Genomic DNA, 20,712 nt, shown 5'->3' with positions numbered 1-20,712 from the left:
TTATCTGTCGTCATTTCCTCTCCGCTGACGGCCATCTCGATCCACTGCAATATGGATTTTTCCGCCATCGGTCCTCAGGGCCCGTGGTCTCCATGTTGCTAAGTCCAAGTCCAACAGGCCTTGCCCAGCAGAATGAGGTTCTCTCACTGGGGCTTCTCAATGGGGTTCTCTCTCACTGGGTTGCCAAGCTTCTGGGCTCTCTGGGTTTCTCCAGGCACCACCACAGCTACCCCTTGGCACGCTATCTGCTTTCTCTACTTCCCAGTGATGGAGTTTTGGAGGCTCCGTTCCATGCCCTCTTTTTCTCTTGGTCTCTTTTCCTTCCTTCCTCAGCAGCTAGAATCCCCACCGAACAAATAGAGGTCACTCACAATTTCTCTTCCCAGACCAGACTTCTCTGACCTCCTCTCCTGGTATCTCTTGGGAATCTGAGAGTTATCGCCACCAACATGTCCCAGCCGGACTCACGACCCTTGTCCCCACAAACCTGGTGGGTTTCCAGACTTCCTTATCCAGCCAGTCAGGCAAGACTCAACCCGGGAGTCACCCCTCCCTCACCACCCTCATCAAGTTCTGCCGGTGCCTCCAAAGCGTTTCTCTCATCTGCCGCGTATGTTCATCTCCACTGTTTTTTCCTCTCCCGTCTCACCTGGGCCTTTGCCCCATTCTTGTCCCCAGTCTGTCACCACCACGCTGTGGCCAACGTGATCTTTTTGAGTATAAATCTCTGTTTCTTCGTGTCTGAAATACTCTAGGGCCGCCTGGGTGGCTCAGTTGGTTAAGTGTGTAACTCTCGATTCAGGCTCAGGTCATGACCTCATGGTTCAGGAGTTCGAGCCCCACATCAGGCTCTGCATGGACAGTGTGAGGCCTGCTTGGGATTCTCTCTGCCTCTCCCCTGCTTGCATGCACATGCACTCTCTCTCTCTCCCCCTCGCAATAAATAAGCAACAAAAAAGAAACACTTTAAAGACTTCCCACCATCGGTCAATGAAAAACCACAATCCTTAACATGGTTTGGTTTGCGAGGTTTGCTCCCTACCTTCCTTTCCAGCCTCACCTTACCCTCGTCCTCCCTTGTTCTCTCCTTCCAGCCCCACTGGCCCCCCTCTTCCACCACAGGGTGACTTCTTTCATATCTGACTTCTGTGTGGAGCACACTTCCTTCCCCAGTATGTCTGGGAAACTCACCTGTCAGATCAAATTTCCCTGCGATACCATTAAACACTCTTCGTCCCGCACTTCCCATAAGCACTAGTGATCACAGGAGTAGCCGTCTCTGTATTCATTAATGTGATTCCCTGCTAGATTGTAAACTCCATCAAAGAAGAGAGCGGTACCTATTTTAATTGCTGTTACATCACTAGCACCCAGCAGAGGAGCTGGCCCATGGGAGGCAGTCAATAAACGCTTATTGACTAAGTGAAATAAGCAATGTTATGATTTAGATGTTGAGCATTTTTAAAATACAGCCTTGGCTAAGAAAGAAAAGAGCAGTTTTGGGTTCACGGCAAGACACTGAGTATGTTTTGATTTAGAGCACATCGTGCTAAGTAAACGAGTCGGAGAGGATATCATGCTAGTCAAGATAACCTAGATACAGAATAGTTTGGGGCACCTGGGCGGCTCAGTCGATTAAGCATCCGACTTTGGCTCAGGGCATCGTCTCGCAGTTCATGAGTTTGAGCCCCACATCGGGCTCTGTGCTGACAGCTCAGAGCCTGGAGCCTGCTTCGGATTCTGTGTCTCCTCTCGCTCTCTCTCTGCCCCTCCCAGCTTGCAACTCTGTCTCTCTCTCAAAAATAAAGAAACATTAAAAAAAAAGATAACCTAGATACAAAAAAGAGTTTTCATGCCTCTTATAGTTAAGCATTTATCTCCCTAAACAAACCAAAACAGTTAAGCCTCTTATAATCAAGCCCCTGTGCCTTTGAGTGGGTTTTAGGAGCAAATAAGCCAAAGAAGGATAAGCTCTTGTTCACCTGGAGTTGCTCGGGAAAGAGCCGCTTTGGGGAGGTGAGAAACTCATCAGACAGTGTTAGGCTGAAGGTGGGGTGACAATAAGTGGCACGAGCTTCCTGATGCTGTTTTGCAACCAGTCTCTTCTGTTTTCCCCAGGCTGAAGGCTTGGCAACGATCCCGCCCACTCAAGCCATCATCTGGATGGTGTCTAACAGCACACGGTCACCAGCCACGCCCATCCCAGTGTCTAAATGTGAGGGCATCCTGCCCTTGGGCCACAGTGGGAGACTAGAAGAACAGGCAGTTAGGACTGTTTTTGCCCTTCCTGCCCTTCTCAACAAATAACCCCCCTTTACAATGCCCGTTCTTGAGAGGGCACAATCCTGTGCCTTGGAGGTGAGCTCGGGAGAACTGAAACAGAGCACCTTTAAGGAGTTGCCCTAAAATCCTCTAGTGACTGAGAAGCCACTGGAATAAAAGTAAATCTTCGCATGTAATGCAGTTTTGACCGCAGTCAAGGGCCGGGAGGCCTGTGGTGGCCCTATTCAATCTCATCTAAATTATTCATGTCACTTAATGTGTTTCCATCCATCTTAATTGTGAGGCAATGAAGTCAGTGGTTAAGATTAGGAGCTTCAATAGGAGATAGAATGGAGTTTGCGGCTCAGCTCTGGCTCTTGCTAGTGTGGCCTGTAGAAAGGCCAGGAGGAAAGAAGCTAAACCAGCAGAATGAACTAGACTACCTTCAGGAAGCACATGTCCTCAATCCAGGAGAACAGGTGAGTGTTTTTAGGGGAATGTGCTCGGTGTTGAGAATGTTGAGATTCCAGAGAAAGGCACAGCTATGTGCAAATGAGATATTAACAGATGCTTGGGCAGGTCAAGAGGGACAGGTTATTAGGGAAGATACGAAAGCAAAGCAAAGACTACTGATTTCGTGGCGGGGGTGGGGGGGGGAAGCTCAGTAGAATGTGAAGGCATTCATTCATTCGCCCAACAAGTATTTACTGAGCAACTACTAGGTACACCACATTGGGAGAGATCCTAAGGGCTCGTTAGTAGTTGCCCTTAAATAGCTTACATTGGAGCTGGGGTCAGAAGCTCTGACCCCAACACAGGGGCAGAAGATGGAGGTCCACTGAATGCCAAGGGGCACAGCAGGAGCGTGCAAGGAAGACACACACACAGGACCTGTGCTCACCTTGTCGAAGGGCAGGGAGAACGGACAAAGCTCCCGGACAGACTCTAGCTAGGCTCGGGCTGTGCTGTCTCTAAGTCTGCCTTCTCCCAACCTCAGTGTGCCACACAGCCTGTTCCATGAACGTCCAGTTCACGGTGTATGGTTGGAAATTTGCAAAAGAGGAGCTGAGAGTGTGAAAGTCACCTCCCCAGGGGGACCCCCCCCTCCACCAGCCCCGATCTCGCAGCCCAGGTCAGGCTCTGCTGCTCTGAGCCCTCACGGAATGATGCTCCCGTCCTCTCTGGTGCTCCACATGCACCTGGAGGACCATCTGACCTGGCCACATGCACCTGGAGGACCATCTGACAAATGTCTGTCTGCCCTGCTAAACCATAAGCTCCATGGGAGCAGGAACCACTTCTGTGTTTGCTCATCTTGTGCTTGTGGAGCACACAGCAGGTGCTGGGGCAGGTGTGGCCCATAGTAACCTCAATAAACATTTGCTGGGTGAGCGACGAAGGGCATTCATGAATGTTGGGTTTGGGGGCGAGGGGAGGCAGGTGCCGTAGGGTTTAGGGAAACCCCTGCCGGCTGATTTGGAACCTGGCAGTTCGGGTCTGTGGCAATGCTCACGTGGCAACCTCAACCATTTCCCGGATCCTCCTCTGCGCGGCGGGCATCGGAGCACCGGTGGCCGCACCTGTGGGGACTGAGGGAGTCCTCACACCAGGGAAACCTCGAATCCATCTGAGGTTCAAGCAATTTGCAAGACTTCATCAGACCGTGGGTTTCTTAAAGGCGGAGGCTTTGAGTAAATCAATGCTGAACCCCAGCCAAGTTTCTGGCGCATCGCGCTGGTTTGTTGCGTGAAATAAGTTGAGGGGAGAGATGGAGAGAGAAGAAAATCTGGAAAGGGCAAAAAGCAAGAAAAGGAAAGAGGGCAAGAAGGGGAGGGCAGGGAGGAGGCGGAGGCCATTCAGCCTGGGCAGGGCACACATACAGCCCGGGTTTACACATCTCGGTAGTGAGCAGTAACTTTGGGATGGCAACCATGGACACTAGGGTCTTCTCCTGAATTCGTCGCGTGCACACACACACACACACCCACACCTGTCGTGAGTGGCTCCGGCAGGGCCCTGCAGGGCATACAGAGAGGACCCGCCCAAACTCGTGCGTGCCCACTCACCTGCAGATGGTGGGACGTGATGACAGGCCTCTTTCCCGGACACCAGACGTCCTCCTTCATCTGCCTCAGGGCCTGGAAGCACTTCCTGCGGCAGCCCCCGTCCTCATCCAGCTGGTCTAGCAGTACCTGCTCAGCCTGCAGGAAACTCTGCTGCCAGTGATAATTTGAACAGGCCAACAAGGCAAACCCAAACGACTGGGGAGAGAGAAAACCATCAGGAAAATGAGACGGACGGGGCTCGCCGCAGCAGAAAGCCCTCTCTGAAGCCATCCGCTACTCTGGGGGGGGGGGGGGGCTGCCAGCAGGCAGGCTCTACCTCCTACGTTGGGGACGCGGAAGGAGCCTCGGGACAAGCCCCCTTCCCGGAGCGCAGTGAATGGCAGAGGCTGTGCCCACTTTCAACTGGTTCTCCACGTTAAGCCCGAACCAGAATCACCTGCGGAGCTTCTTACACCACAGGTTGCAGGGCCCCGCCCAGCAGGCCTCAGTCGGTAGGTCCGGGGCGGGCCCGGGAACCTGCATTCCTAGTAGGCTCTCAGATTCTGCGACCCACACCTGGAGCACCGCTGATCTCATGACACCTCATGTTTCCTTCCAGAGCTGGTTCACAGTCAGTGATGCTGTGGGCGGCTAAGCTGTGAGCCCCCGGCTCCCCGATACCTTGATACATTCCACTCGTTGTCGGGAAGGCCAGCGCTTCAGACAGGGAGGCCAGCGAGCTTTCTCGGGCCAGACGGTAGGGATCTCCACCGTGGGGACAAGCTCTAGCTCCACCTGACATGTGGAGGTTTCCACAGCAACCCAAACTGCGGAGAGCTGCGTCAGCATGCTGACCTTACCTGGTGGGAAATCACAACGAGGCGATGAGAAGAGAAAGCCTAGCTCATTCCAAGAAGGAATTTGGGGGCAGCGGCTCTGACCACCTGATCGCAACTGGTGGGGCAACTTTCAAGCGTCAGGAGCCTTCCAAGGGTGGGGTGTTTATGTCAACACTAGACAATTAGCTGAGTAAATATCGATAGAAACGTTGCTAGAAAATCTCATTGTTAGTGAGTGTTTCTTTGTCCTTCCTCCCCCACCCCCAAGGTTTTTGTGGTACATTTTCTTTTCTTTTTTTTTTTTTAATTTTCTTTTTTTTCAACGTTTACTTATTTCTGGGATAGAGAGAGACAGAGCATGAACGGGGGAGGGGCAGAGAGAGAGGGAGACACAGAATCGGAAACAGCTCCAGGCTCTGAGCCATCAGCCCAGAGCCTGACGCGGGGCTCGAACTCACGGACCGCGAGATCGTGACCTGGCTGAAGTCGGACGCTTAACTGACTGTGCCACCCAGGCGCCCCATTTTCTTTTAATTAAATTGATTCTTGAGGCGCCTGGGTGGCGCAGTCGGTTAAACGTCCGACTTCAGCTCAGGTCATGATGTCACAGTCTGTGAGTTCGAGCCCTGCATCAGGCTCTGTGGTGACAGATCAGAGCCTGGAACCTGCTTAGGATTCTGTGTCTCCCTCTCTCTCTCTGCCTCTCCCCTGCTTGCACTCTGTCTCTCTCTCTCTCTCTCTCTCAACAATAAAATAAAAAATTAATAAATTCTTTTCAGAAGGCTCAACTGAAGAAAAGAGACACAGAAGACAAAGAAAAGACGTAGTATTTGCTGGTAAAAATGAAATCCAACCATTCTTCCGTGCCCCCTATGTTTCATCCAGATGTCCTGACCTTGCGGGGACAGCCTCCAGTCCCCTTACTCCTTGACCTGCCTCTGGTGGGGTTCGGCTGAACCCACCTCTCACTTGACTCCCAGTCTCTCAGATGGCATGGCTTTGTACCCCCATCATTAAGCCAGTCTAGCCTCAGATGCATTTGTCATCCTGAGCCCTTGTAATTATAAAATACTTCAAAGTGTTCATAGCCATTGGCTTAAATGGTCGAAGGAGTGGCAACAGGCCCCCACTGCCTCTTCCAACCAGGCAGAGAGAGGGAGAGAAAAAAAAAGGCATCTGGTAGCCTCTTCCAGCTCCTATAGGAGGACTCACTGCTAATCCGTTCTCCCTTCTTTCAAAAGATACGCAGTGGTTTTGTTTGTCTGTCCTCATTACAGATAAGGATGAGCGGTCTTGAATTGGGATCTATTATTGTTCTCTTCCTCGCTCAGAGAGGAAAATGGAACTCCCTCACTAATTGTGTCGGGCTGTTCAAAAGGATCACGTCCCTCTCCTTGGCTGGGGTGTGATAAAGAGCTTATTGTCTGCATATCATCAGAGCTGCCCAGACAGGAACATGGCGACGTCTGGCACCTTGGCATCATTTACTGAAAGCATCTCATCAGCCTGCCCCGGTTTGAATCTCTCACTTGCCCTTGCATTGTTACCAGTGTTGCAGAGGTAAATAAGAAGTTAGCGCATGCTGGGCCAGCCTGCCTCGCCCACACCCTACTCCTGCCTGCTCTGCTTCCTTGCCGTGTGACCCCATCTCTCTCAACCTCAGTGTTCTCATCTGTCAAACAGGTAGGAAATTCACTCTTACTCTACAGGTTTGCTAGGCGCATCGCATTTTCCATGAAAGCATCCTATACGTGGTGAAAATCCATTAAACGTGTGCCAATTCCATTAGGGAACCTTCCAGAATGGTTCTGTGTAGACAAGCAAACGCACATTCAGATCCGTCTCTTTCTCCACACGTGGGAGTGCACATTGTTCGGCACTGTGGTTTCTCCCTTCATTATCCAGCACAAGGATTTTTCACAGCTCTGTGCGCACACACATGAATGTACCCCACTCTTTTAAAGGCTGCGCAGTGGCCCAAGAGGCAGAGGTAGCACAATTTATTTTGTCAATTTTCCCTTGTAATTGACATTATTTCTAGTTACTTACTATTACAAAGCCCATGGCAGTGAATACCCTTGTACATATTTCTCTTTCAAAAAAAATTGTTTTAATGTTTATTTTTGAGAGAGAGACAGAGACACAGTGTGAGCGGGGGAGGGGGCAGAGGGGGAGGGTACACAGAATCTGAAGCAGGCTCCAGGCTCTGAGCTGTCAGCACAGAGCCTGACACGGGGCTCGAACTCACAGACTGTGAGATCATGACCTGAGCCAAAGTCGGGCGCTTAACCGACTGAACCACCCAGGCGTCCTTCTCTTTTATGTGTAGGAATGTATTTCTAGAACCTGGAATTGTTGGGTTGTCAAGTTAAGCACATTATAAAAATGAAAACAGACTATAATCGCGCTTTAAAAGGGAGGCACCAACTTACACTTCCAGGAGCAATGCGTGCAAAGGCCGGTTGCACCACACTCACCCCTACACTGAGCACAATCACACTTTATCATCTCCGTCAACCTATGAGGTGTTTTAATGCACACTGCTCGAAATATATGTTAGATGGAACATGTTTTCCCTCTTTTATACTACTACTTGTTTATATTCTTTTTCTCGGGGTCATTTTTTTTTTTTTTTGGTCACTATTTCTACTGGTCTACTCATATTTTTTTCTTCTTGGTTTATAAATATTCTTTTATAATTAAGGGAGTTAGCCATTTTTTCCCAGTGTGTGTGTGTGTGTGTTCACATATACCACACGGTGGTACACAGTTTAAGATTTGGGGATTGTCAGATTTAATCAGTCCTTTATGTGTTTAATCAGTCCTTTTGTGTTTTGGCACAAGTCAGTGGTTTCCAAATGTGGCATCTCAAAACACCGAGGTACAAAACATGTCAGTCGGAGGGTGTTGTAGAAATGTGCTAATAACAAAGATCTGTGGTTTGTGAGGAATTTGGTTTTTAAAAAGTGTATCCACGTTTATGGAGCATCTGGGTGGCTCAGTCAGTTAAGCGTCTGACTTCAGCTCAGGTCACGATCTCACGGTCTGTGAGTTCGAGCCCCGTGTCGGGCTCTGTGCTGACAGCTTAGAGCCTGGAGCCTCCTTTGGATTCTGTGTCTCCCTCTCTCTGCCCCTCCCCTGCTCACGCTCTGTCACTCTCCTCTCTCTCAAAAATAAACATAAAGATAGTACCCACATTTTTAAATTAACATCCAGGAAAGGGTGCATAACTCAAAGCCCATCGTAGCTATGCCAGGGCAGGAAACCACTTAAATCTAAGCAGATGCTGTATGGATTCCATTCTTTGGTGCGTCACAGCGGAAAAAAGAGCTAATTTCTACTGTGAGGATCGAACAGATGTTGGGAGCACACGATTATGGTCTCACTTTAGGGGCATGGGCTTCAGGTTAACACCCACCAACGCAGAGGATTTCTAGAGGCAAATGGGAAATGCCAGAAACTGCTCTTGTACTGTTCTCGATCCGCTCACCTGAGAGATGACAGGTTCCAATTGCGTTTTCTACCAGCTTCCGGAATACCTGGAGCACCTTGGCGGGCACAATATCTCCCTCAATGTTCACGTCTGCCTCATGCCACTGCCACTGGCTCTTCATGAACTGCTCCGCCTCCAGCCACTGCCGCAGGCCCTCTGGGTCCTGCAAGGGACAGGGGAGCCTGGTGCCCCGCAGGGTGTAGTATCGCCAGCGCTGCTCCCTGGCCTCCCTGTACCCCACCAGGCCCTTTACCGGGACCGTGACGAGGAACTGGCAGGGGGCCAAAACCTGGGGTCGAGAAGGGAGAGAGAAGTGTGAGTTCACAGACTCAGAAGGTCGCAGAAATCCTCAGGGAGCCGGCCTGTTGAACCGGGCAGCTCGGTGAACCACTTGACCCTCAGCAACGTGCCGAGATGGACAGAGAGCTGCACCTGTTCATCCCAGGAGGCGTCCGTCCTTGTTGTGCCACTAACCACCGCGATGCCTCGGGCGGGCAAGTGGACTTGCTAGTCCTGGGTGTCAGGAAACTTCAAGGAAAAGAGTGAGCCTGACTTGCAACCCCAGAGGGCACCTAAGGTCCGGGGGAGAAGAGAAAGCAGGGAATACAAATAGTACACGCTGTGTTCTGCGCGTACTGAACACCGCAATTCTCACGCATCAGACTATGTGATATTCCCAGTTACACAATGAGGCGGCGGGCTTTGTTAACACTTCCCAGAGGAGGAATCTAAGGCTCAGAGGGGCTCTGAGATCTCCCGAGGGACACACAGCCATTCAGTGGTAGAGCCAGAAGGTGAACCTGAGCCCTCTGATGGGCTGGCTCTCAGTCAGGGGGGAGTGGCCTGGAACGGGCGAAGGGTCTGACAGAGGAGGGCACGGGAGGGGGTGAAAGCATTCAGCAAAAATGTCCCTCTTTCTTTTTGCCTGTACCGATGACCCACAGCCCGTTTTAATGATCGGTCCTTACAACATCACAGATGAAACAAAAGGCAGTTGCTGAGACCACGTGAGCCACTGAGATGATTCTAAGCTTCATGGGATAAGACAAACAATCAGAATCTACCTACTCCACTTCTACAGGTACCGGTTAGGCAGAGGTCAGGGTGAAAGTGGTCAGGTGCGAAGTCCAAAGGAGAGAACACACTGGCCAGCAGCACACTACGCCCAAAGGGAGCTTGACACTGTGGGCCACATCACGTGGCAGTCTACTCCGTGCCGTACCTTCCCCCACCAGTCAGCTGCACACTGGAAGAGCCACCTCCCTTTCATGGAAAGTTCTGACAGCGGTATTTGGTTAACCTTTGCTCAGGGCCCTGTCACTGGGCAGTTCGGGGGTGAGCAGCAAACTCCGTCTCATTCTCAGAGATCAACAGTGTGATCCTTTAGATGATGGATCCACATGACTTCTGAAGGCCACAGAAAGGCAGTAGGATTAAAAAAGGGAACAAAGCAGGGCACCTGGGTGGCTTAGTCATTTAAGCGCCGGACTCTGGCTCGGGTCATGATCTCACGGTTTGTGAGTTTGAGCCCCGCATCGGGCTCTGTGCTGACAGCTCAGAGCCTGGAGCCTGCTTCAGATTCTGTGTCTCCCTCTCTCTCTGCCTCTCCCCCATCTGCGCTCTGTTTCTCTCTCTCTCTCAAAAATAAATGAACTTAAAAAAAAAAAAGGGAACAAATCTAAACTATAGCACTCACAATCAATACATTATTTGAGTTCGCTTGCATGTGAATTCAAGAGTACAACTATCATGTTACTAGTCACATCAATGGTGCTTAATTAACACTCGCTGAATGTGGTCCAAGATAAAATAAAAGCAGTTTTTATATTCCCCACTGTATTTTCAAAATTTAATATGCAGGACATCATGTACATAAATGCAAGATGTATTTTAAGCTATGGATTCTAAGTGAGACCACAGAAGGAAATTTCCTCAGATAGAATTCTAGGAAAAAAGGCATTGTGTTTCTACTCCACGTCACTGGTCTGTATTTGTCTAATACAGGTTGGAAGAGTGATAGACATGGGCAAACGATGTTGTGACATGTCAGGATCCAATCTAGTTTTGCAATGTTTATCCCAGGGTGAATTTCCCAAGCTCGGCACTCTGACCCCAAATCCACAGGTTCCAGAATCTTGTGGGTGGGTGGTCCTTGTGGCCAACAACCTTGAAACGTCCTGGACCAGTAATGGTCTTCTGTTCGGGTGCTATTTCTTCTGCTTATCCATTTATTCACTGAAGCTGGGTGTCCGCCATGGGCCACACACTATGCTGGTGCGAGGAATGAAGCGATCAATTAACGTGAACTTTACAAACAAGGAGCTTGTAGTCTTGTGTGAGAGACGGGGCATGAATACGTATATCTTTAATGCGAGTGAAAGGGGTTCTTACGTGCCATAAGAAAAATTGAGATAAAGGAGAATGAGAATCAGAGCCTCACTTCTCTCATCACTGAAAGGCAGTGAGCCATGTGTTTTCCACAAGGAGGCATGAGTGAGGCTATTTCTGTGACAATGGCTTGGCCCAAACAGCAGTGTCGCAGGAAGGCTGGCTGTCACCCAGGGCCCTGGCCACTTAGAACCCTGTCCGCAGTGGGCACAGCGGGGCTGCTGCTGCCGTTTCTAAGGGCCACCTCTTCCTCTTCTTCCTTCCCCCACCTGCAACCCATAGACCCTCACTTTCAACTGTTTTCCCACCAGTGCCCTCAGTTCCCTCGCCCCAGCCCTCAATCTATGAACTAGGTGCTTCATAAATGAATGTGAAGTTTAACTAAACTTCAGGTGTTATAGCAAAATGTGCTTTGGAATCAAAAGCCCCGGGCTCAGTTCCAACTTTAGTGCCTAATAGGACATGATCAAGTCACTTGACTTCTCGAAGGCTCCATTTTTATCATCCGTAGAGGAGGAACGCGGGGGTTCACATGAGACAGCACCAATGGAGCGAGCGTGTAAATGATAAATGCTAAGAGCACCTGTGGTACATGAAGGCTTATCGGTATTCTCAGCAGTGTGACGTCCGTCGAATGCCCAGACGGGCCCACCCACGTTCCCTGGCTCTCTGGGAGGCGCTTGCAGTACAAGTGAGCCCTGCTTACCTTAATGTTCCCATTGTATGTGTCAGAGTAAGGGACGGCCTGAAATCGGAGGTCCTGGAGGCTGATCTCTGCGGTCAGATGGTGGACGACCCTCTGTACCTCCTCCACAATCTGCGAGATCTGCTGGCGCCTCAAGTCCACCTGCGTGACAAGGGATCGGCACAGGCGGTCATCCCCGGTGCAGGCTCCAGGCACCGGCACGGGGAAGTGACAACGTGGGCCCAGTGCTGGGTGACCACAGGAGTACACTCGAACAACCCTGCCCACCCAAGAGCTCCAGGGGAGATGAACTTGGGTGTGATGGCACCTGCTCGTGGCTCAATGTTCTCCTCTAAACTGGAAGCATTCGTTCAATATTTATCCAGCACCTGCTGCGTGGTGAGTGCCCACCTAAGTGAACAAGAAAATAGCGGACAAGATAGACTTGTCCTCGTATATACAGGACATATGTATATATGTGTACACATACACACGTATACACATACACACATATGTACACGTATATATGTACACACAGGTATGTGTATGTATAATCTAATATCAGGTATGATAAAGCGCATGTAGACAAATAAAATAGGATAAGGGACTAGAGAGTAAAGGGGCTGCTATTTTAGATCAGGTGGCCAGGGAAGGCTTCGCTAAGGAGGTGACATCTGAGTGAACCTTATCAACGACTGGGGAAACCAACCCCAAGACCCCTAAAGCGGGAGCATGCTTGGCAAGGCTCAAGGACTGGCAAGGAGGACCCTGTGGTTGGAGCCTGGGAAAGGGAAAGGAGGGTGACAGGGGATGAATTTGGAAAAGATGGCGGGACCAGGCCATCCCATAGGGCTTTGTGTGCAGCGGTGAGACGATAAAATAGGGTAAAAAGGCTGCCATCCGGGTTGGTGAAGATTAAGCAGTTCAACGCTTGTAATCATGCTTCAGATGGTTTCCCACTCACTTTGTCCACAAAGGATGGCTCTCTCCACCCTGGTACTCACACCTCCTTTGCTACTAGATTCACAAGGTGCGTGTTTGCTTTCCTTCAGACTCCACACTGTGAGTTCCCCAGAACCAGAACTACCCTCAGAAAGTCGAACACCAAAGATATATACCTTCACAGATACTTAAAGTTTAGGGAAATTGGTGTTTGTGGGGAACACAAAGGAACTTTTAGCAAAATCCAGGAGAGTTAGAAAGATCCAGGTAAAGTAGAAATGGGAAGAGTCTATAAGTGTTTTCTGAAATGGTGGGGCTCTGTTCCATTGCTCATGGTGCCTTGACGAGTGTCCCCTTGGAGGGGCTACTGAGCCTCGCCAGGAACTGACTGGAAGCAATATTTGGTATATCTAAACACAAGGTCCACCATGAATCTCTATGTCCCCACCCAGTTTTGTACAATGGCTGTTTCTATGTATTCTCGAGTAGTTTAAGACACCCATAAACTGGTCAAGAAAACAAGTTCAAGGCAAAGAGATTTCTAGCTGCTTTTCTAAACTAAGTCACCAACTAGCCCAGTCCCCTAAGACCTCATACCTCCCACCCACAAACCCAACAACCATATACGGACATTGGACACAAATATTCACACGCATACATGTTGTATGTCACATACACATTATAAAGTATATCCTATGTAAAGTTAGTTCATTAATAAACATTTATTTAGCACCTCTGTGTTCCAGGTACTCTGTTACGTGCTGAGGCACAGCAATGAACAGCACAGACACAGCCATGGCTGACAGTGGTGGGGAAGACAGGTGTCAGTACTGAATGGAAGTGTGGGTGCCATGATTGGGAAGTGTAGTGTGCCCCTGGGTACAATGGAGCAGAGGCCTTCTAGTCTGAAGACTGAGACCTGTTTTAAAGGTACTGTCTTTGAAAAACTAATACTCTCCAGATGTCTAGGAGTCACAAGAAACATAGGACGAGGCCCCTGATCTTCAGGAGTGTACAATCTCACTGAAAATACATGATACACATGAAATAGTCTTTTCAAAATCCATGTGTCTTGTCTGACCTTAGATATGATGATCGTGTCTATACAGGCTCAATCTTCTTCTTGCCACCAGTGGCCACAATACTGCTCTCCGTGTTTCTATCCCACTACATTCATCATGGGAGAAGGGACCCGGGGCACCTACCTTGAACATCTGCAAACTATCAAGATTCTGCATCTTCCAGAGTGTCCAGGTGGAAGAGGAAAGGTGGTCACAGAGCGGATAGATCATTTGCCATGCCAAACATAAAGGAGAACGTGTTTAGCAGCCCATGATGAAGGGTCCTCAGCAGTGTAGAAATTCTTTGTGTTGTGATTCAACTCCATTCAACCCATTTTGTGGAACACTGTGCGTACGTGTCAAGAGGTTTACAGACAAAGCAAGACAAATAAACTGGAAATTAAAGTCACAGCAATCTAGTGCTGGGTAGAGGTTTGCACAGGATACTATGGGTACACAGAAAAGGGAAATTTCATCTAGTATTGGAGGCTGGGGGCCCTTTCTGGAGGCATAGTGTAGTGGTGTTGTATCTTGAAAGATGAGTAGGAGTTAGCTGGAAAGAGAAGGGTGTGAAGGTTGTTCTAGAAAGAGAAAATGGCAGATATCTAGTATGAGGAACACAAGGGAAGAACTACAATGGCTCCTGTATTGTTGGAGAAGGGATTGCCTTGGAGGAGGATGGCGAAATGGGAGAATAAGCAGCAAGAGGTCTTGAGAATAAAGGAAGAAGAATTTCAAGAACAAAGTCAACAGTAAGGGGCCGAGCAAGATAGGGCCTGAAAAATGTTCACCATGTTTGGCAACTAGAACGGGATCACTGTGTTCGGGGAAGGGGTGGGCATTAAGCCAGATTGAAGTGGGTTAAGACTAAGTGCGAGGCAAGCAAGTAACAAGGTAAGCAACTCTTCCAGGAAGTCTGGCCAGGGGAGGGGTAAAACAAAACAGGGACACCAATAGGTTTTTCAAAATGACACACAGGTTTGAACATGTCTAAATGCAGAGAGAAAGGAGCCGGAAGGAAGAGGCAGCAGAGAGCGAAACCGTGGAGTAAAAATTTCCCAGCCAGAGGGGCTTGCAAATCCAGAAACCTGGTGAGCACTTCACCTTGGTGCATCAGAAGGAAAAAAAGACAGGTGCAAACACAGATAAAGTGTAGGGAGTGAAGGAATGGGAGACATTTCCTGTCTGATGACTATTTTCTTTATAGCATAGGAGACAAGGCAATGTGCTGTAAGGTGGAGAAGGGAACGTAGGGGACTTCAGGGTGACAGACTTTGGAGATCACATCTCTAAGAAATGGAGGCTGTTCAGGCATGTATGTGAAGATTTCCAGGAGGTCCCAAGACTCAGCTGTGGGGGGTTCCCGAGGCTGTGGGATACCAGTGGGCTTCGTTGTAAGATGTTCTCCACGCCTCGGCCCTCCAAAGGTAACACCAGAGGTGCTAAGGTTAGGACTTGCTGGGAAAGATCTGGAGAAGAATAAAGGAACAAGGGAGGGTTTCCATGGTGGGCCACGTTTTCCAGCCAGGGGAAGAGAATGGACAAAACCATTTTGTAGATTAGAGAACATTGGACAAGTTCAGGGACCAGAAGTCTGATCAGGAATAGCGGGAGAAAGTAATACAAGGGCTAACTAAATAGAACACTGCAGTCAGAGCGGTTGGGAAATAGTATTCTCAAATAGCTAATTTCTTAGACTCTGTTGAGGACTAAGGCTCAGCCACAAATCCTCCAAGCCCACTGATGTGACTTCATAGAACTCAAATGTCAATAACAGAGTGGTGACTCTCCACATTTTGTTTCCTGACTTGATAAACTAATGAAAGATTCATCACCATATTGACACTGTCAAATAATGTTTGACATTATTTATTAAATAATGTTTAGGGAAACAAAAGCAAAAATGAACTATTGTGACCTTATCAAAATAAAAAGCTTCTGCACAGAGAAGGAAACAATCAGTAAAACTAAAAGGCAACCAACGGAATGGGAGAAGATATTTGCAAATAACATATCAGATAAAGGGTTAGTATCCAAAATCTATAAAGAACTTATCAAACTCAACACCCAAAAAGCAAATAATCCAGTGAAGAAATGGGCAAAAGACATGAATAGGCACTTCTCCAAAGAAGACATCCAGATGGCCAACCGACACGTGAAAAAATGCTCAACATCACGCACCATCAGGGAAATACAAATCAAAACCACACTGAGATACCACTTCACACCTGTTAGAATGGCTAACATTAACAACTCAGGCAACAACAGATGTTGGCGAGGATGCGGAGAAAGAGGATCTCTTTTGCATTGTTGGTGGGAATGCAAACTGGTGCAGCCACTCTGGAAAACAGTATGGAGGCTCTTCAAAAAACTAAAACTAGAACTTCCCTACGACCCAGCAATTGCACTACTAGGTATTTATCCACGGGATACAGGTGTGCTGTTTCGAAGGGACACATGCACCCCCATGTTTATAGCAGCACTATCAACAATAGCCAAAGTATGGAAAGAGCCCAAATGTCCATCGATGGATGAATGGATAAAGAAGATGTGGTATATGGTATATATACACAATGGAATATTACTCGGCAATCAAAAAGAATGAAATCTTGCCATTTGCAACTACGTGGATGGAACTGGAGGGTATTTTATGCTAAGCAAAATTCGTCAGTCAGAGAAAGACAAATATCATATGACTTCACTCATATGAGGATTTTAAGATACAAAACAGATGAACATAAGGGAAGGGAAGCAAAAATAATGTAAAAACAGGGAGGGGGACAAAACAGAAGAGACTCTTAAATATGGAGAACAAACAGAGGGTTGCTGGAGGGGTTGTGGGGGGGGGGATGGGCTGAATGGGTAAGGGGCACTAAGGAATCTACTCCTGAAATCATTGTTGCGCTATATGCTAACTTGGATGTAAATTTAAAAAATAAATTAAATAAACAAACAAAGAAATAAATAAAGTTTGACTGATAAAAGCTTGAGAGAAAGAGTGTGTGCACGCACGCACGTACACACACATAACGAGTAGCCTATTGGAAAAAGTTCTCCATTGTGAATCTCTTCTACAAATTATGCCCTTGCCTGATGGTGGAATTTTCCTACTGGGCAGAACTAGACAGTTCACACACTCCCGGGTGCACACCTGTCATCTCTCACTCATTATACATCCTTATGACCTGTCTTGATTTCTGAAGCCGCAGAGCAGAGTCAGGGCCCTAGAGCCACACATTCTGGTTCCGATTTCCTTCATCCCTTACTTCCGCTGCAGTTTTGACTCGGGGTTCTTAGAATTGAAAGAGACCTCAGAAGTCGGCTTGCCTGGTGTCACTTTACAGGAGGCCGGAGCGGCAGGTGGTCCTAATGTCACACCGGTACTCGGCAGTAAAGCCAGCCCTAAGGTCCAGGTTCCCTCGCTGCTCTTTCCCTCCCACTTTGCCGGACCCTCAAGTGGACGCTCCAGAATACCTACCTCTATCCTTTTACTGAATTAACACGCCCTCCGTTTGGAGTCCAGGCTCATGAAATAACAAGTCCGAAGTCTCTGTTTATTGGGGCACCCCTGACTATTCTGGCACCACCCCCCCCCCAGCCACCGCACACCAGGGCAACACAGCAGGGGCCTGTGTTGTGGGGTTCGACCAGAGCTGTGGGGAACAGCCCCACTTAGGACAAGCCTGCCTCATGGTGCCCAAGCCCCGGGAGTCAAGTGGAGGCCTCTTTCCCATAGGTGATGATGGGCTGCCCCTTCCCCTCCACGTCTCTGGCTGCAATTGGTTCTGATCCATACTCTTATACGGACCACATGCTGTCTCCAGCAGCCCCAGCAGGGATTTGTGCGAAAGGTCTCCCAGGCTCCGTCCCACACCCCACTTGTCACTGTCCTTGTGTCACTCACAACCCAGAAACCCCAGGCAGCTTCCCTCCAGCTGTCCTGACCACAACCTAGTAAGGTAGAGCGTAAAGATTCCATTTCAGGGTGTGGAAAAGCAGGGAATGGGGCCCCAGGCGGCTTTATAGGGAGTGATTTCAGGGAAAGAAGGCGGCTTCACCACAAGCAGAGACGGTAGCCAGCCCAACCCCAGAAGCCCTTTAGTGCCTGCCCGACATCAGGAAGATACCAGCTGTGGCCTTACAATAGCCTTGGCATCAGATCCATTTCATGGCACCGCTTTGAAACAAACCTAAAGTGGGGGGTGGGGGGTGGAATATGGTAATTTAAGAAGGATTCAAGGCCCGTTCAGTTGAAACTTGACCTCGGTGCCTGTTTGAGTTTCACTCACTTCCTCTGCTGATTAGGTCAATGAACAAAGGTATGCTTTTCCTTTGAAAAGATGGCATTTGCGGATGGGACAAAGCGCAAGCAGAAATGAACTGGGTGAAATTAGTCAGACATGTGGTGCTAGATGTGGTTAGGTCATCGAATCCTCCCTTCGGTCACACCGACCCCAGAAAATTCGCCACGCTTGTTGGCTTGCAGATTCAGGTACTCTAATTAAGCAGAGTTTATGCAAAATGAGTCATCGGAGCACCCTTTAAGGGCCCAGGCATTTTTTTGTGGGCTTCCCTGTCTCCAGGGCATAGGTACGTGTCCACACACATGTACACATCCCCATCCGGGCCACGTTCCTCCTCCCCAGCCACAGTGTCTGGCCCACTGTTGTCCCACACATCATTTGCTTCTGTGAATAGCTCCAGGTCACGAACAATTTACTGTTTCAAATATAAATTAGTGAGAATGCAAGGTTATTCCCTATAATAACACCATTCTGACTCGCTTGCATTCCGACATGCTTTCTTGAGAGAGATAGAGGGGTGGAGCCAAGTAGCGTGCCAGGAATGTCACACAGACCTGGCCACAACCCTGAGCATATGGCCTGTGTGACTGTCCCTTACGATAAGGGCGCCTGGGGATAAAAGGCCGAGAACTTCCTTCCAGACATCAGGAAGTCAGACTTAATTCTAGAATCACATTTAATCCGATAATCGGGTTTTTAAATAAAACAGGATGGGTACCATCTCTGACTTCCAGGGGTTAATAATCTAAAAGGATGGGGATGGGAGCGCCCGAGTGTGTCAGTCAGTTAAGCGTCTGACTTCGGCTCAGGTCATGATCTTGCAGTTTGTGGGTTCGAGCCCCGCGTCGGGCCCTGTGCTGACGGCTCAGAGCCTGGAGCCTGCTTCGGATTCTGTGTCTCCCTCTCTCTCTGCCCCTCCCCTGCTTGCGCTCTGTCTCTTCCTGTCTCTCAAAAATGAATAAATGTTAAAAAATTTTTTTAAATAAATAAAAGGATGCAGGTGAAGAGATGCTGCCTACGGACAAGACAGGAGGCTTCCACCATGATATCCCCACCTCTTCAGATCCACTCTTCCCTGAGCCATCTGCTGGGGCCCCACAGAATATGTACAGCTGGGCAGAACCCACAGCAACAGCAGTGCCACAGTGCTGAGACCGGAGTCCCTCCCGTGTGCAGGACACTTTATGAGAGCTAGCTCCTCCGCACTGCCCAACACTCCTTGAAGGTGGGCGCCATGATCATCCCCATTTTACAGAGGAAACACAGGCTCAGAACGGCCAAGTAATCTTGCCCAGGGTCCTGCCAGAGTCAGGAAGCCCCAGAACGGGGATCCATGCCAGAAACTGTCACACCTGGCAGCCCACATTCATAACCAGGGCTCTGCCTCCCCCAGGGACAAGGCTGCAGAGAATGAAACCCATGCTGCCTGCCTGAATGAGTTTCCCTCAGCTCGGAAGGCCTCTCGTATCCTCCTCCATCTGTGAAAACCCTACGTGCGCTCCCCCCAGGCTTAGTCTCCACCCCTCTTGCTGTGGACCACCTCCCCCACGAGAGCTAACACTCCTCTGTTCTCCTCCAGTGCCCTGTGGAAATCTCTGCTGCAACCCCTCTGCTCGGCCATATATTATATTAAGCATTTCCCTGTCCACACATGGGACATCCTCCTTTTACCCTTAGAGCTATGTGCAAAATCTGCAGGCGGGCTAGGGCCACCCTTAAAGATAACCAGTGGGGTGCCTGGGTGGCTCAGTTGGTTGAGCATCTGGCTTCGGCTCAGGTCATGATTTCATGCTTCATGGGTTTGAGCCCTACGTCGAGCTCTGTAGCCTGAAGCCTGCTTCGGATTCTGTGTCTCCGTCTGTCTGTGTCCCTCCCCCCCGCTCACGCTCTTTCTCTGTCTCTCAAAACTGAATAAACATTAAAAAAAAATTAAAACAAAAAAGATACCCAAAACACAATGTCCCTCTCATTGAGCAGGCCACATCCTGGGCCTGTGTTTGGGGCACCATGTTTTGCACAAAGCAGGTGCTTAGTGTGTGTTTATGGAGATATAGAGGGGTTTAGCGGAGTAAATATGGCTTTGGAGTAAAAAAAAAAAAAAAAAAAGAATGTTCTTACTGACACCTCAGAACTTTTCACTATCCAGCTGTGTGACTTTGGGCAAGTATTTTAATCCACACGAGCCTATTTCCTCCTCTGTAAAAAATGCAAGTAGTAGGCACGTGCCACATGCTTCTTGACAGATTAAATGAGATACTGCATGGGCCCCAACCTGCCAGCACCTTTTACACTATTCTAGTATTATCCTCAACGAGTCCTAAAAATACTCTGACCACATTATGTGCAAAGATACTGTGTGAATGTCAAGGGGAATGAAAATATCCAGGACACTATTCTCCCCTCCAGAAACTTCTAAAGAATAAAATGAGGTAATATTTATGTTGCCACCCAAGATAATAATAGGAAAGGTGTCAACATGTACACCTGAGTGCCCAATAAATATTGTCAGTAATAATTATGATGGGAGTTCATAGGAAAGCAAAAACGTTCTGTGCTGGGGTGTCAGGGAAATCTTCCTTGATAAAGTGGGCCCTGAGCTGAGTCTGAATATGATGAATATGAGCCAGAGAAATGGAAAGGAGAGAGGATATCTCCCTTGGTAGAGGAAAGTGGGGAAGCTGGGGCCTTAGATA

At 48.9% G+C, this 20,712-nt stretch overlaps 1 protein-coding gene across 8 annotated transcripts in view; it reads right to left on the bottom strand.

Moving 5' to 3' along the window:
* Positions 1-20,712, bottom strand: part of MAB21L3 (mab-21 like 3) — a 54,398-nt gene that overhangs the window by 30,173 nt on the left and 3,513 nt on the right. For 7 of the 8 annotated variants that reach the window (XM_040471415.1, XM_040471416.1, XM_040471419.1 and 4 more), the window contains 5 exons: positions 13,860-15,184; positions 11,734-11,874; positions 8,637-8,928; positions 4,989-5,167; positions 4,329-4,523 (listed from right to left, as the gene is read on the bottom strand). In XM_040471415.1, the coding sequence (XP_040327349.1) occupies positions 4,329-4,523; positions 4,989-5,167; positions 8,637-8,928; positions 11,734-11,874; positions 13,860-13,946 (894 nt within the window). In that variant the 5' untranslated portion in view covers positions 13,947-15,184. The remainder of the gene's footprint in view (positions 1-4,328; positions 4,524-4,988; positions 5,168-8,636; positions 8,929-11,733; positions 11,875-13,859; positions 15,185-20,712) is intronic. The other variant, XM_040471414.1, reaches the window with a different exon arrangement.

Source organism: Herpailurus yagouaroundi, unplaced genomic scaffold, assembly GCF_014898765.1.
Source record: "Herpailurus yagouaroundi ecotype Mexico unplaced genomic scaffold, PumYag 77, whole genome shotgun sequence".
NCBI lineage: Eukaryota > Metazoa > Chordata > Mammalia > Carnivora > Felidae > Herpailurus > Herpailurus yagouaroundi.
The sequence above is the reverse complement of the archived record's forward strand: the minus strand, read 5'-3'. Positions and strand labels throughout refer to the sequence as shown.